At 46.3% G+C, this 13,818-nt stretch overlaps 1 protein-coding gene across 1 annotated transcript in view; it reads left to right on the top strand.

Moving 5' to 3' along the window:
• The first annotated feature begins 1,591 nt into the window (after positions 1–1,591).
• The window catches only part of LOC132521543 (nuclear receptor ROR-alpha-like), a 46,229-nt gene continuing 34,002 nt past the window's right edge, over positions 1,592–13,818 (top strand). The window contains exon 1 of the mRNA XM_060151185.1: positions 1,592–1,801. Coding sequence (XP_060007168.1) covers positions 1,636–1,801 — 166 coding nt within the window. The 5' untranslated portion in view covers positions 1,592–1,635. The remainder of the gene's footprint in view (positions 1,802–13,818) is intronic.

The raw sequence follows: 13,818 nt of genomic DNA, 5'->3' as shown, positions 1-13,818 counted from the left end.
GTTCACATCTCATTTGCATCACTCCGAAGAGTGGACCACAGGTTTTGCTGATTAACACACAGACCATGGCAAATAGCATTGTGTATTTGAAATCAGACCAAGATCAGTAACAGTAACACAAACCATGTGTGAAGTTTGGCATATGGAGGTTCCTCTTAAGCTATTATCTAACTAGGTTTTTTTCCTCTTATTTTTCAAAAGCATTTTTCCAAACCAGGAAGTTAGCAAAAGCAAAATGTTCCCCAATTCCCTCCCCACCCCCTAAATACTCATATTTATGCCACCTTCTGGTATATAACAATATTTTTTGTTGTCAAAATTTGCAAGGCTTCTGAAAGGAAGGTGGGTGTGTGTTAAAAATGTACTGATTTCATCAGTGTCTCGGCAGGCAAGAGGAAATGGTGGATTGAGTATTGAGGCAGGGAAATCAGGCTACTACCACCTGAATATTTTCCACTCATCCAGTTTGTATTTTTCCTTCATAGTGGAGTTCCAGATCAAAGTAACACTGATGCAATTCTTCACTACCCTTGGGTTTCATTAAGCACCCGATGGGCGTGTTTCAGTGGAAGGGGGACTGCGGAGTGATGCCTACAATGATGTAACTTATTAAAAGCTGTTAATTACCTGAATTTTATCATTCAGATGTTATTAACGCCTCTCCAGTATATCTTTTATGGATGAGACTGTACATTTTATAGCAATAGTACCAGTGGGAATTGACAATTAGCAGCCATGCATTAACTAGATGCAGTGTGGCATATTTCATCCATTTTAGATAGTCCTCGACCAATCAAGCCAAAGTTTTCTTTAGTAGAAATTGCCCTGCCAAGTGGTTTCTGGATCCTTCTCGGAGGAAACAGCAAAGGAGCTGACAGCGACCGCTTTCAACCATACCAAAAATTGGCTATCCATGGCAATTCTAGACTCACAAATTGTGTTTTAGACACATATATCAAACCAATACTGGAAACCCACTGGACGTCCCATGGCAAAGTAAGAAGTGCCACGTCCTCCGTCCTCCCATCCTCTGCCTTCCTTGGGGTGTCAGCCCAGGTCTAATTCCTTTTTAGTTTCTCCTCAGTCCTGGTCTGGGCTGGCAGGGAGCTACCTGCGATTCCCCGACGTGGATAACCGGATTTGTCTCTTCCCAGGCTGGCTGCGGATGGGGACAAGTTCTGCTCCCGAGAGAGTCTCAGAAGTAGGTACAGAATCATTGTCGCCAATCTTAATTTCTGTCCCTGGGCTAGGGGGGCACGTGAGGCTCTCCCCTCCTCCTCCACTCTTTTCCCCACCTCCCAAAATTGGCAGCCAGTCCGTGGCTCTCGGTCTGGGGTCTGGAGGGTGGGGAATGTGGGTGTGGGGACCGGCTGGAGAAGCTCTCGCTAGCGCTGCCTGTGGCCAGACCCGCCTCCCATCCCTTCTCCGGCGCACACACACGTCCACCCAGACACACTTCGCGCGCTCCCTTGCGCTCTCGCTCGCCCGCCCGCCGCCGCCTGCTCTCTCCTTCCCCGGTCTCCTTCTCCGTTTTTTTTTTTTTTTTTTTTGGTACCATAGAGTTGCTCCGAAAACAGAAGATAGAGGGAGTCTCGGAGCTCGCCATCTCCAGCGATCTCTACATTGGGAAAAAACATGGAGTCAGCTCCGGCAGCCCCCGACCCCGCCGCCAGCGAGCCGGGCAGCAGCGGTGCGGACGCGGCCGCCGGCTCCAGGGAGACCCCGCTGAACCAGGAATCCGCCCGCAAGACCGAGCCGCCCGCCCCGGTGCGCAGACAGAGCTATTCCAGCACCAGCAGAGGTAGGAGGCTGCGAGAGGGGCTGAGGAGGGGGCGGCGGGAGCCCCGGCGCGGAGCTGGGGGCGGCCGGGAGCGGGCGCCCGGGTCGCGGGGTCGGGGGCCGCGCGCGAGCCTGCGCCGGCGCCCAGAGCTCGGAGCACCCCCTTCCCCTCCCCCCTCCGCCCCCCAGAAATGTTGCAAACTTTTGCAGCCCGTTCTCGGGTTGCGGGAGGAGAGGGGGGCGGGGGACGCGGCAGGAGGGTTGACAGCCGGCGGGTTCACCCCCTGGCTTTGATTTTTCTGCAAAGAGAGGAGGGAAGCCGCGTTGCCGAAATTAAATACGCTCCCCAAAATACGGAGAACCGGAGAGTGGGGGCCCGGGAAAAAACTTTTAAAGCGGCAGTGTCCTTTAAAAAGGAAAGGAAGGGGGAAAAAAATTCTGTTTATGACCACCCTCTTCCCCCTTTACCTTTTCTCCTTTGACAGTCTCGGCCCCGGCAGCCCGAGACGGGGTGGGTTTTTCGGCTCCCCGCAGAGCTGAGGGGGGCGTTAGGATTGAGTGACCAGGGCAGCCCCGGGGGTGGAGAGGGGGCGCTCCTGGACTTGGGGGGCGACGTGGGCACCTTCTCTGGAGTACGGCGGTGGGTTTGGGATTTGGAGATTGGGCTGGAGGAAGCAGGGTGCGGGCGCGCGAGGTGCTCGCCAAGTTGTCTGGCGGGCGCGGCGAGGGGAGATGCTCAAGTTTGCAGACCCGGGGCTCGCAGCCGGACGCCCAGCCTGGCGGGGGGCGTGTGCGCGTCAACTCGCCCGGGGCGACGGTCCTGTGGGGCGCTCCACGCGCATTCGGAGTGAGCGTCTGCAAAAGCAAACAAGCAGAAAAAGAAAGATCGCCAAGGCACCCAAACTTATTTCTGACCTGGGAAATCCTTCCCTCTCCAAGCGTTTCTGCAAGAACCTGGGAATGGTCAGTGCGAGTTGAATGCTGGTTGGATAGTGCGATCGATGTTCCCCCCTCCCCGGGCGATATTTACACACTTCATTTTGTAGAATGTGTGTGCGTGTGTATGTGTTTTTTGCAGGGGGCTCCATTGCCTCCTGCTTGCTTTTTTTTCTAGTTAAAGTGGAATGTTGGGGAAAGCTCACCCTCTTCCTTCTTTCTTAAAGGTATCGGCACCTGATGTGGGGTTTTTCTTGGGGATGGGGGATTATTTATTTGAATGCGCCTGGAGTTTGCAAACAACAGGAGGAAGCTACGGCTTTAATTACTGTTGTTAATAATGTATAAATCATCCCTGTCACTCTAGAGGAAGCAGGCTCGCGCGAGCCGCCCAGGGCTGGGGGGCAGAGAGGATCTCCAGCCCTGGCTTGGGCACTGGCCCAGCGGGCCCCCTCCTCTTGCCACTCGGCTTCTGGCGGCGATTGGGGAGGGCGGGAGAGGCGAGTGTGGGCCCCCGGGAGCCGCTCCCTTCTTCTCGATGTTAGAGTTGGAGGTAGGAATATGGCTGATCATGTGCTAGCTGTTTTACAGTATTCCCCCCCTACACACACACCTTAGCCACACCCCCTGTCCAGGCGCTTTCCCATTCACGGAATTCGAGTACAGTAAAAGCCATCAGGATGACACACGCGAAAAACATTTAATTAAAGGCGATTTCGAAAGAGTGAACACATTGAACTGCGGTTTGAGCGGGAGGGAGGGGGCAGCGAGGGTCGGGAGTACAGGGAGGGGGATCGGGGCTGGGGGCCGGGACCTGCAGCTAGCTCGGGGAGTTTGTGTGTGGCGAGCTTTTGGCTGCACAGAGTATATTTAGACCTGAGACGGTGGATTTGGAATGCGAGCGGGTTATGTAACAGGGTTAATCAGAAACACTGGAGAAAATCCCCTTCATGTGTTTCTGAGGCTTTTTTTTTGGGAAGGGTGGGGGACATAGTATGTAGGAAGCCACAGTAATTTCTGGTTTGTGCTGCCACCCCCCTCCATCTTAGGCATCCCCCTCCCGTGTGTTATTAGCATCTTCAGGTGTCATTCTTGCCAGAAGGTGTTCTTGCAAGAGATCGGGGTGGCAGGCTGCAGAACCGACTAGCAAATCCGTAACTGGCTGTTCTTGCAAATTATATAACGATGGGGCTTTCAGTACCACCAGCCCTCTAGGCTCAGCAACAAGGGGAGAGGGACAGCGTAGGGGTAGGATGCATCTTGCACAGCTGACCTGCTGACCCACATCCCCTTGCCCCCTAGAGGGCCACCCCCCACTCTCTCTTCTTTGAACCAACCTCTTGTCCATCCCTCCAGAGATTTAATGGGGGGAGGGAGAGGAGGTAAGGCCCAAACACTCAACTCACATCCTGCACGCAGGCACTAGGTTATATAACAGTCTGAATGGAAAAAGGAAGGTCAGAGATGGAGGCATCCTTTAGCTAACACAGCAGTAGTAATAGCTTCCAGAAATTATGTGCATTTGCAGACTTTAACCTCAGATGTACTGTCTGCTCCTCAGGGGTACCAACCTTTGAGAGTGAGAGCTAGGGAGAAAAAGAGAGAATGTGTAAGTATGCTTGGTAGATGAGAGTGATTTGAAAATGGGAAATGTTTGGGTTTTCAGATGATGTAATGGAGTTGGCAGAATATGCGAGTCGGCTCCCAGAGTGTAAGCAGCAAGAAAATTGGAGCTGGCATCCAGTATTAATGTTGCATAAATTACAATATCGGAAAGAAATTAACCTACACACTAGGTGATTATGGCTTTTTAATACTTAAAACATAAAGGCACACAACTCAAAAGGAAAAGCAAACATCATCACCTTAAAATTAGCATTTTCAACCTCAAGGAGGGTTGAGTGGAGTCCTTGGTATTGGGTGAAGTGCGATGCTTTCTGATTCGGAAGATGCTTTCCAGAGAGGTAGCTGGGTTAGCTTCAGTCAGCCAGTGTTTGCAGTCCACAGAGATTGTGGTCAGGATTCTCGTGACATTGAGGTGACCTCATGAGACATTACCTAGGTAGACTTGAAGCTGTTGCTGGATTCTGAACACCTGGGAATCTACCGGTGAATGGGCCATGCACCATGAGTGCCTGAGCTTCCAAAGTCAGATGTGTGACTTCATAATCTGAAAGACGGCCTCCCCTTCTGAAAACTGGGCAGGGAATGTTAGCAGTTTTAGTGGAACTGTTCCGTTTTCTGGGTGCTATTAATGATGGCTGGTGTCGTTCAGTTCCATCTTTTCAGCCCAATGAAAGGGAAGAAAGAAAGGCAAGAGGCAACATGGGAAGTAAGAATGAAGCGGAAAAACTACAGCGAAGCTTTAATTTAACAAGGCTTTCAGGGACGTCAGGGAGCCATGAGCATTGTGACATAACTGTTGTTAAAAACCCTCTTTCAAGTAAGTCAGAAAGAGAAAAACAAATATCGTATATTAATGCGTATATGTGGACTCTAGAAAAATGGTACAGATGAACCAGTTTGCAAGGCGGAGATAGAGACACAGATGTAGAGAACAAACGTATGGACACCAAGGGGGAAAAGGAGGGGGTGGTGGGAGGAACTGGGAGATTGGGATTGACATGTATACACTAATACGTATAAAATAGATAACTAATAAGAACCTGCTGTATAGAAAATAAATAAAATAAAATTTAAATATTCAACCCCCCCTCCCCAAAAACAAAACCCTCTTTCAGAATCTCCTTATTATGCGCATGCCAGAGCTTACGTATTCTACCTCCCTAAAGTTTACCTCACGGAGCTGTGCGTCACGCAGTCGGTCTGGAACACCAGTGCTGAAGGTGGAAGGCTTTTAGGGCAGGCTGACCTAAGGGAAAAATCGAAGCCAAAAGATGGGATTAACACTGAAAAGCTCAGTTGGGTTGAGATCGAACCCCCTGGAAGCTCGCTTAGATTGACTTAAAATCAGTTAAGAAGGCCTGTAGTTTATATGGAGCCCTGAGGACTTCTAGACCCACAGAAGTCTTTGCCTTTCAAAGTGCTGTGCCACCATTCCCCTCCTCAGTCTTGACTGATTCACTTTCTGGTCTGCTTTCTTGCCTGGCAATTTCGAGCACTTTCTAGAGATTGATTGAATCAGCTTTTCTTATGCGGACCTGGCTCTCCCCAGGGAACAAATGATGCCCCATAGTTTGAAGGAGCTACTGGCTGGGATAAAATTCTTTGCCAGAGGGATGGAATAATTATTTTTTAAACTAAGGGGCTTTTATTTTCCAGTAAATTGCTCATAAAAACATTTATAATTGTACCCTTTAAAAATGTAATAGAATAATTTTAGAAAATGCATTTGATGATGATTATGAGAACCTTTTCTGTTGCTTCCTTCTTCTTTCTTAAAAAGAATTGAATTATATTAATCCAGAAGTCAAATCCTGAGTGGCTAAAAACATTTACAACAGACTCTTTTTTTATGTTAGTCACCTGCTGGAATTTTCCAAAACCTACCGGTGTTAAGAGGAGCCCTTGGCTTTAGAAAACGTCTCTGTTTCCGAAACTGAAATATGGAGCCTGCATGGACCAGACCCCTCACCAGGAGACCTTAAGCTTGTGTTTTCCAGGTAGCAGAGGTTGGGGCGGGGGGTACAAGCGCGAACTGCTGGTTCTACATCAGACTCCTAAGTGGGATGTAGGGAGTTGTAGGAATGTTAATCGCAATAGCTGTTGCCTCTGGATGCAAATGTTCTGGGGTTTTTGGTGACAGCTGAATCACTTTTGAAAGCAAACTGATCCCTGTCCAAAGCTAACCTTTGGAATGTGAGTGAGACAAGCCCAGGGGTTCTTCTCCTTGGGCCATACTCTTGTCAGTTCTGAGTTAAGATTCACGTTTTTCTCCCGATTCTCCCATTCTTGCCTTTAGGAAGTTGTGATGTGATGTTGGAAGGACAGACTGAGTTGGGTGTCACTTCGAATTCCGTTGGTGTGGTGTGGTCCCTAACAGCACGTGCCACTTTTTCTGAGGGTGTCCCCCGCCCCCCCTGCCCATCTTCCTGGTCTCCTTGATGAATGGTGCTTCTATGCTTATCTATGTATTTCTGTGTCTGTGGAAGCAAAATACTTAACTACATTTCAGGTGTCTGGGGAAAGAGTTGTAATGTGATTGCCCCACGCACAAAATTTTTTACAGAGAATGCCGCTCTCCTCAAATGACGTATCCTGCTGCTTGCTCTCTTTGTCTTTCACGAGCCAGAGTGCTGGGACGCTGAGGTAGACATCATCCTTCCCCTCCTCAAGGAGATTCCTGACCCATTCATCCCAGACTAGTAATAGGTTCTTCCAGAGCAGTAAGAGTCTGCTTTGAAAGGCCTTGAGGTGCCAGAGTGAACACCAACCTAGAATGTGCAATACCTTTCTGAAAATGAAGACTGTCTTCCTTGCTGGGAATTTAAGAACAGCCTCCTCTTTATTTCTCTCTCTGCCTCTCTGAGGTGTTCTCTCTTCCATCATTTAAAACAAAATGCTTTTTTACAAGGGTGGTTTTTTTTTTTGGTATCTCATTCGGAATGGAAAGTGTTGGTTTGAAATGAGCTGTTAAAATGTTCATCCATCTTATTAAGCTGTACATTAAGAAAAATACAGTTGAATATTGTGAACTAACACCTCCCCAAAACTCTACAGGTAGACAGTGTTGGAGCATTGAGTAATATACAATGAACCATGATTTTTCTATAAGAGTACCAAGGTGTCACTGATGAATTAGTTTTTCTGGCTAACAGGAGATTGAGCAGAAATATTTTTTGTCTTTTCCTTACTGAATGTGTTTTTAAAGTGTGCTGATCCCCTTTGCTGCCCTGGAAAGAACATTGAGGATGTAACTGAATCTTTCTTGGAGGTTCGAGGATCTTAGGGTACCACAGTGTCACTGTCCTGAGGATGAATTATGATTGTACATTATACAACTGTAAATGGAGGCAGTATCAGAAACTGGGCTAATCTGTCCTGATCCCTGCTTGGAAATTGTTTTCTTTTTTTGGTTAAATCTTCAATATTAGTATGTTTTGTTACTTGCCTCCTTTGTTCTCTGAGTTGCAAGTTGCAGAATGGAAATTCACATCAGTTAGTTGATTCTGATTAGTTGATATTTTTACTTTAGAGGAAAATTTCAACCTGAGTCTAGACCTTAATTCTTTCTCTAGCAGTGTAGAGGATGTAAAATCATCCTTAAGAATTTAGGAAGGCTATTTTATTTACAGATAAGTTACGTGCTGTATTACCGTAGCATTATGTAACTTCTCCCCTGTGTAGTGGTAGATAGAAATGTCAGCTATTTTTGCCTCTCCTTTAGATGAGTTGAAGGGGTTTCATCAATCCTGAAAGTTAGGAAATTCTAGGGTTAGAAGGAAGACTTTCAAGAATGTCAATAAAGAACAGTTAGATTTCTCCAGAGGAGACTCTCTCTCTCCAAACTTAGGCCCTTGTTCACTGGACCAGTGTGGAAAGCATCCCAGGTACTACAGTCAGAGACTGACTTTCTCAAGACCGTCCCACCTGATTTAATGGTAGTCTGTGGTTATCTTATATCTTTTTTTTTTTAACATCTTTATTCGAGCATTATTGCTTTACAATGGTGTGTTAGTTTCTGCTTTATAACAAAGTGAATCAGCTATACGTATACATATATCCCCATATCTCCTCCCTCTTGCGTCTCCCTCCCACCCTCCCTATCCCACCCCTCTAGGTGGTCACAAAGCACCGAGCTGATCTCCCTGTGCTATGTGGCTGCTTCCCACTAGCTATCTGTTTTACATTTGGTAGTGTACATATGTCCATGCCACTCTCTCCCTTCGTCCCAGCTTACCCTTCCCCCTCCCCATGTCCTCAAGTCTATTCTCTACGTCTGCATCTTTATTTCTGTCCTGCCCCTAGGTTCTTCAGAACCATTTTTTTTTAGACTCCATATATATGTGTTAGCATACGGTTATGTGTTTTTCTCTTTCTGACTTACTTCACTCTGTATGACAGACTCTAGGTCCATGTACCTCACTACAAATAACTGAGTTATCTTATGATATCTTTGATATCCTAGTGTTGGAAATTCAGCTTGGGAGTCTTGGTGTTCTTTTGTGACAGCCTTATTATTATTATTATCATTATTTTACTTTCGGAGTAAAGACATAAAGGAGATTGTCTAAAGAAATCCTTAGAAAAGTGGAGTAGGGCATGATGACGAATAAAGGTACCATAGCCGTGGGTTAGGCAGGCTCCATTTCGTCTCTGGCTTTTACATGCTAATGTGAAAAGGAATTACAGGTAACAATTCCCTTGTGTTGGTGGAAGAACAATCTTTTTTTTCCTAACAGATGTTTATGGCCTCCACTGACACATCATTATTACAAACTGTCTTATCCCATTACGTGCTGTGGCACGTTGACAATGGCACGGCCCTGTGGTTTTCCAGTGAGTATCTTGTCCACAGAAGGTGCCCTTCGTGGCCCTGTCTGCAGGACCCACCACAGTGGAAAGGACAGGTTTTCCCACACCCTGGAAGGTGCTGGAGGCCTCCAGGCTGTCCCAGGTAGTTTCTACACTCTTGTTGCTTTCCCTGGAGCTCAATCAGAGGCTGGAAACGGATAGGAATAATCAAGGTGTAGAGGATTTATAGTCATCCAGCCTCCAATGATCTCTAACAGCGTGGTTGGGCATTTGAGTTTTGATCATGAACTACCGTAAAGTTTTTTGAAACAATTAGGAAGTTCCTACATCTGTGAACAGACCATAATAGATAAAACTCTTCCTGGGTACCAGGAAGGGTACCACTTGGTACAGGATTCTCACGCCTGTGAAGGAGGCAGTGCACTGTTAAAAATACCTAGCTTACTTCGGGGGAGGATTTGGCTGAATACTGATGAAGTTTATGAAATATGAATGTTGTGAAGTTGCTGTACGTAAGTGGTAGGCGTGTGTGAAAGAAGTAAAAAGCAATAAAATGGTGTATAAATGACACTGAAACTTGATGGACTTGTATACGTGACAAGAATGGTGATGTTCGGGTCTGTGCCTAATGGGGGAGAATCAAGTAGCTTAAAATCTATATGTCAGACTCTGAATGTGGGACTAAAAATTACAGCGTATAGAGTCATTTGACTTATGTTATAAGCGAAGAATGCTACCAAGGATAAACAGGCAGGTTGCAAAGAAGAGAGGTGAAACAGAATGGGGGGAAAACAGGAGAGACCAACACTTGAATTTATAATGAGGTATGGTAATCACTGTTTAAAATAATCCAGACTATTAACAGCTGTGCTGCTAGGTAGAGAATTCGTTATAGCCAAACAAAAGGCATCACTATGAATTTTAGGTTGGGTGGGAGAAATCCTCTTGGTCCCCAAAGCATAAAGGCATGGACTGAGAAGCAGCGCTGCACACGTAATTTTTTCTGTCTTATCCTGATTAATTGACAGCTGACTGTATGCCTGTTTCCTGAAGGTGACTTTACAATCTCCAGACACAGACATTTCTCTCAGAACTGGAGTGAAGGAAGGAGAGCCACATGCTAAAGTGTGTTTTACTGGGTGAAGTATTGGGGGGAAAAGATAAGAGTGGTGGAATAGGGGAAGGGGGTCGTGCATACAGAGATTAAGGAGGCTGCCTGTGGGGGGCTGGGGAGCGGGGGCTGTGAGTGAAGGAAGGGAATCTCTGGAGGGAAGGAGATTCCCATGCAAAAGAGGATGAAATTAGCAGTGACTCTGAAATGGCTGGGAATGTGCCTTTCTAAGTTTAAATTATCTTTAACGAGGACGACGAACAGAGGAAAAGTTGGCACTTTGAGAAGTTATGATGAACTTGTTGAGAATGCCAACTGACAAAGGCAGGTAAGGGAATATTTGGAGAAACAGAGCAAGAACAGGTGTTAAGGGAAATGGCTGGCGTGTTTATTGACTCATCCAGTTAGTTTTAAAGAAACCCGAAGAAATGGACAAAGATGGAGAAAAGACAACCCGATATGATTCTGCCCTTCCAGAAGCAAAGAGGCCTATATAATCCCATATGATCAACGCCAGTCATGGGGAGGAGTGACTGCTTAGAAGTTAATGGATTTTCAACAGACAAATGGTGGAAGAAACGGGTACATGTCGCAATTCTCTTCAATAAACTGCATTGCTTTTCATTTTCACTGTACACTTATAAAGCCAGTGGATGGTAAAAAGGCCACGGTAACAATACAGCATGTACTCCCAGGAACGTTTGTGTGATAGGGATATTATATCTGGAAGTACAGAGCACCTGGGAGGGTGAACTGCCCATAACTCTCAATTGTGCAGGTAATGAAGCAGGGGGAAAGCAAAGGCAAATGAAATCCTTTGATAATCAAAGACGATGCTTCTTCTAGTGAGAGTATTAGTTGACTGATGATGAGAAGGATGAAATTGCTGGAGCTGTATTTTACCGTTTCTGGCACCGTGACCCACTTTGGATGAGCATGTTTCTACAGAAAGTGCATGAAGAGTGGTGAGCTGCTAAACTTTCTCGAGGCTCCCCAAAAGAATCAGTAGGAGAACTGAATGTACCCCTGAAAGGGCTCTAGAAAATTCAAAAGCTCGCTTTCTAATCTTGAGCTTGGGGGTGTACATTAGATATGTAGGGCTCACTCATGAGGCTGCCATGGGTCATGTTTTATTAGACTAAAGCCTGTTAGAGCCAGAAGAGGCCTTAAGAACCATCTAGCCTACACCCCACCCCCCATTTAAACTGGTACCCACAGAAATCAGAATGTGCCTGAGGTCCCATTCCTAGTAGGTAGCAAGGCTGTGACCAGAACACAGGTCTTCTCCCTCCCTAACCATGTTCTTTCCACTTGAGTGCTATGTCAGGATGCTCAGAAGTTCCAGCAAGTTCTTGTCCACCGGGAGACACCCCCGCGCCCCGCCCCGAGGCTATTACATTACGTACGCAGGACAGCCCAGCCTTAGGTGGTAGATATGTATGAAAGTAACTTTGTTTTGGCTGTGCCTCAACAGTAGAACATTATCAGTATTATTATATTTTAATCCCACTGGGCATTTTTATTATTCATTAAAAATTAGCCGGTGAGCTTGCGGCTCTGCCAGTAAAGCCATTTGAAAGAATAGTGAAAATTGTGCCTGTGTCTCCTGCTCTGACTTGGTAGAAAGTAAAATACAGGACATAGAGTGGGGCATCCAGTACTTGGAGCCCTTATGTTTGCTGGAGCTAGAGGCAGCCAGCTCTAGCTGTGCAGTGGGGGAGGGTTACCTCTCAGCAGCTGTCCTCTTTCATCGAGGCAGAGGGTTTAAGGCTATGTCTTTTATAGGGATGCTCCTGAGCAAGTCTGTGAATGGAATAGTATGTAGCCAGTAAAAATCATGTTGTAGTGGAAGATGCTTGGGATCTACCACTTAGTGAAAAGTCATGGCTTTCATAGTAGTGTGCAGGGAATGGGATCATTTTAATAAAAACCATAGTGTGTGTGTGTATATGTATGTATATATTAACATGGGCCCACGTGTACCTAAATGATGAAGTGATAAAGTGGTCAACTCTGGATGGTGGGATTATCTTTGAGTTTCTCTTTCTCTGTGCCTTTCTGTATTTTCTGAGTTTCCTGCATTACGCATGTATTATTTTTATAACTGGAAAAAATAAATCTTATTTTTTTTTCAAAAGAGATTGTATGTTGTGAAACTGAGAGGCCACTTTGAAGGAACTGATCTGAACTTAGTATGTTACACAGAATTTCTTGATGTTTCAGGATGGGCCAAGTTTACTGGCCCAAAGAGCAGTACCTTTGACAGTCATATTTAGCCAGGAAAACAAGGGTCATTCAGCTTGGATATGAAAACAAGTGTCCTAATATTGGAATTTTTCCCTCTAGTGCAGTGTCTTTATTATGGGTTTATTATGAGAAAAACATAATATATTGTAAGCCAGTGTACACACACACAGTAAACTTTTCACATAGAATATCCATTACCTGCAATGCACTGTTATTTTTGCTCTATTATTTAAAGACAAAATACAAGTCATGAGCCACCAAATTGGTTTCATGATCTATTTATGGGCTGCTCCTCGAAGTTGAAAACCACTGTCCTGGGCATGAGGTAGAAGCAGCCTTTCTGTGGGCTGTGGCCTGGAGGTGGGAGGAGAGGAGGGAGGGAGGGTTTCCACAGTAACTGAGGTCACACTCCAGGTGTTACTCATTATAGTTTCAAGGAAGAGTTGGGGGAGGGAAGATAAGGTAAATGCTTATTATTTGTAATCATTCGCTATCTTTGTGCCACTTTTAGCACATGCTCATCAATATCGTGTTCCGTTTAGACAGACGTGCATCTGCCTAGTTTGGCTTAGCATGTAAATCCTGGGATCCCCTGTGCTTGGAGCTGTCATCACTGTGTACAGGCACGAGGGTGGCATTGTTTCAGTCAACAAATATTTACTGAGCACCTTCTCTGTGCTGGGTGCTGTGCTAGGCTCTGGGGATAAAGCAGCGGATAAGAGAAGTCAGATCCCTGCCTTCCTGGATCCTACATTCTCGTGGAGGCATCTCAGTGTAGCCCGTTGTCTGGGTCGCCTTTGACCAGACACTCCTGAGGGTTCTCCTCCACATGTTTCTTGAACTTAGCCTCTTTTTACCTCTATTCCTTGTATGGGCCCTCCCCCTCCCCCTTCTCTTCTTCCCCATCCCATCTCCCATCTTATGTCCAATCTCTTTGCTTCTTGAGATCCTACAATCGTTTCAGCTTCAGATAAGACTCACCCCATCCTTCCTGCAGTTCTCAAGCCCCGTGTCTTTTACAGTGGTCAGGCACATGGGCCTTACTCATTCAATCAGCATGTGGCCTCTTCCTTCGCCAGGTTCCCTTACACTATCTTCTAGTGTTATTTCCTGGGCAGGAGTCTAGTGCCCGCAAGAAGACGAGCTCCATGGTTTATTCTTTCACCCCTGCACAGCGCCTTGCAAAAAGTTGGTGCTCATTAACTGTGCAGATCGTCTCTCCCACGTTGCCCTGCAGAGCTGTTTGCTGCCTCAAAAGATTCAGCTCTGCACCTCCTAACTCTGCAAGTGCAGCTTCTACTTGCTTCTAC

The sequence above is a fragment of the Lagenorhynchus albirostris genome, chromosome 1 (assembly GCF_949774975.1).
Source record: "Lagenorhynchus albirostris chromosome 1, mLagAlb1.1, whole genome shotgun sequence".
In the NCBI taxonomy this organism is placed as follows: Eukaryota; Metazoa; Chordata; class Mammalia; order Artiodactyla; family Delphinidae; genus Lagenorhynchus; species Lagenorhynchus albirostris.
Note: the sequence above shows the minus strand (reverse complement) of the source record. Positions and strands in the feature narration are given on the sequence as shown.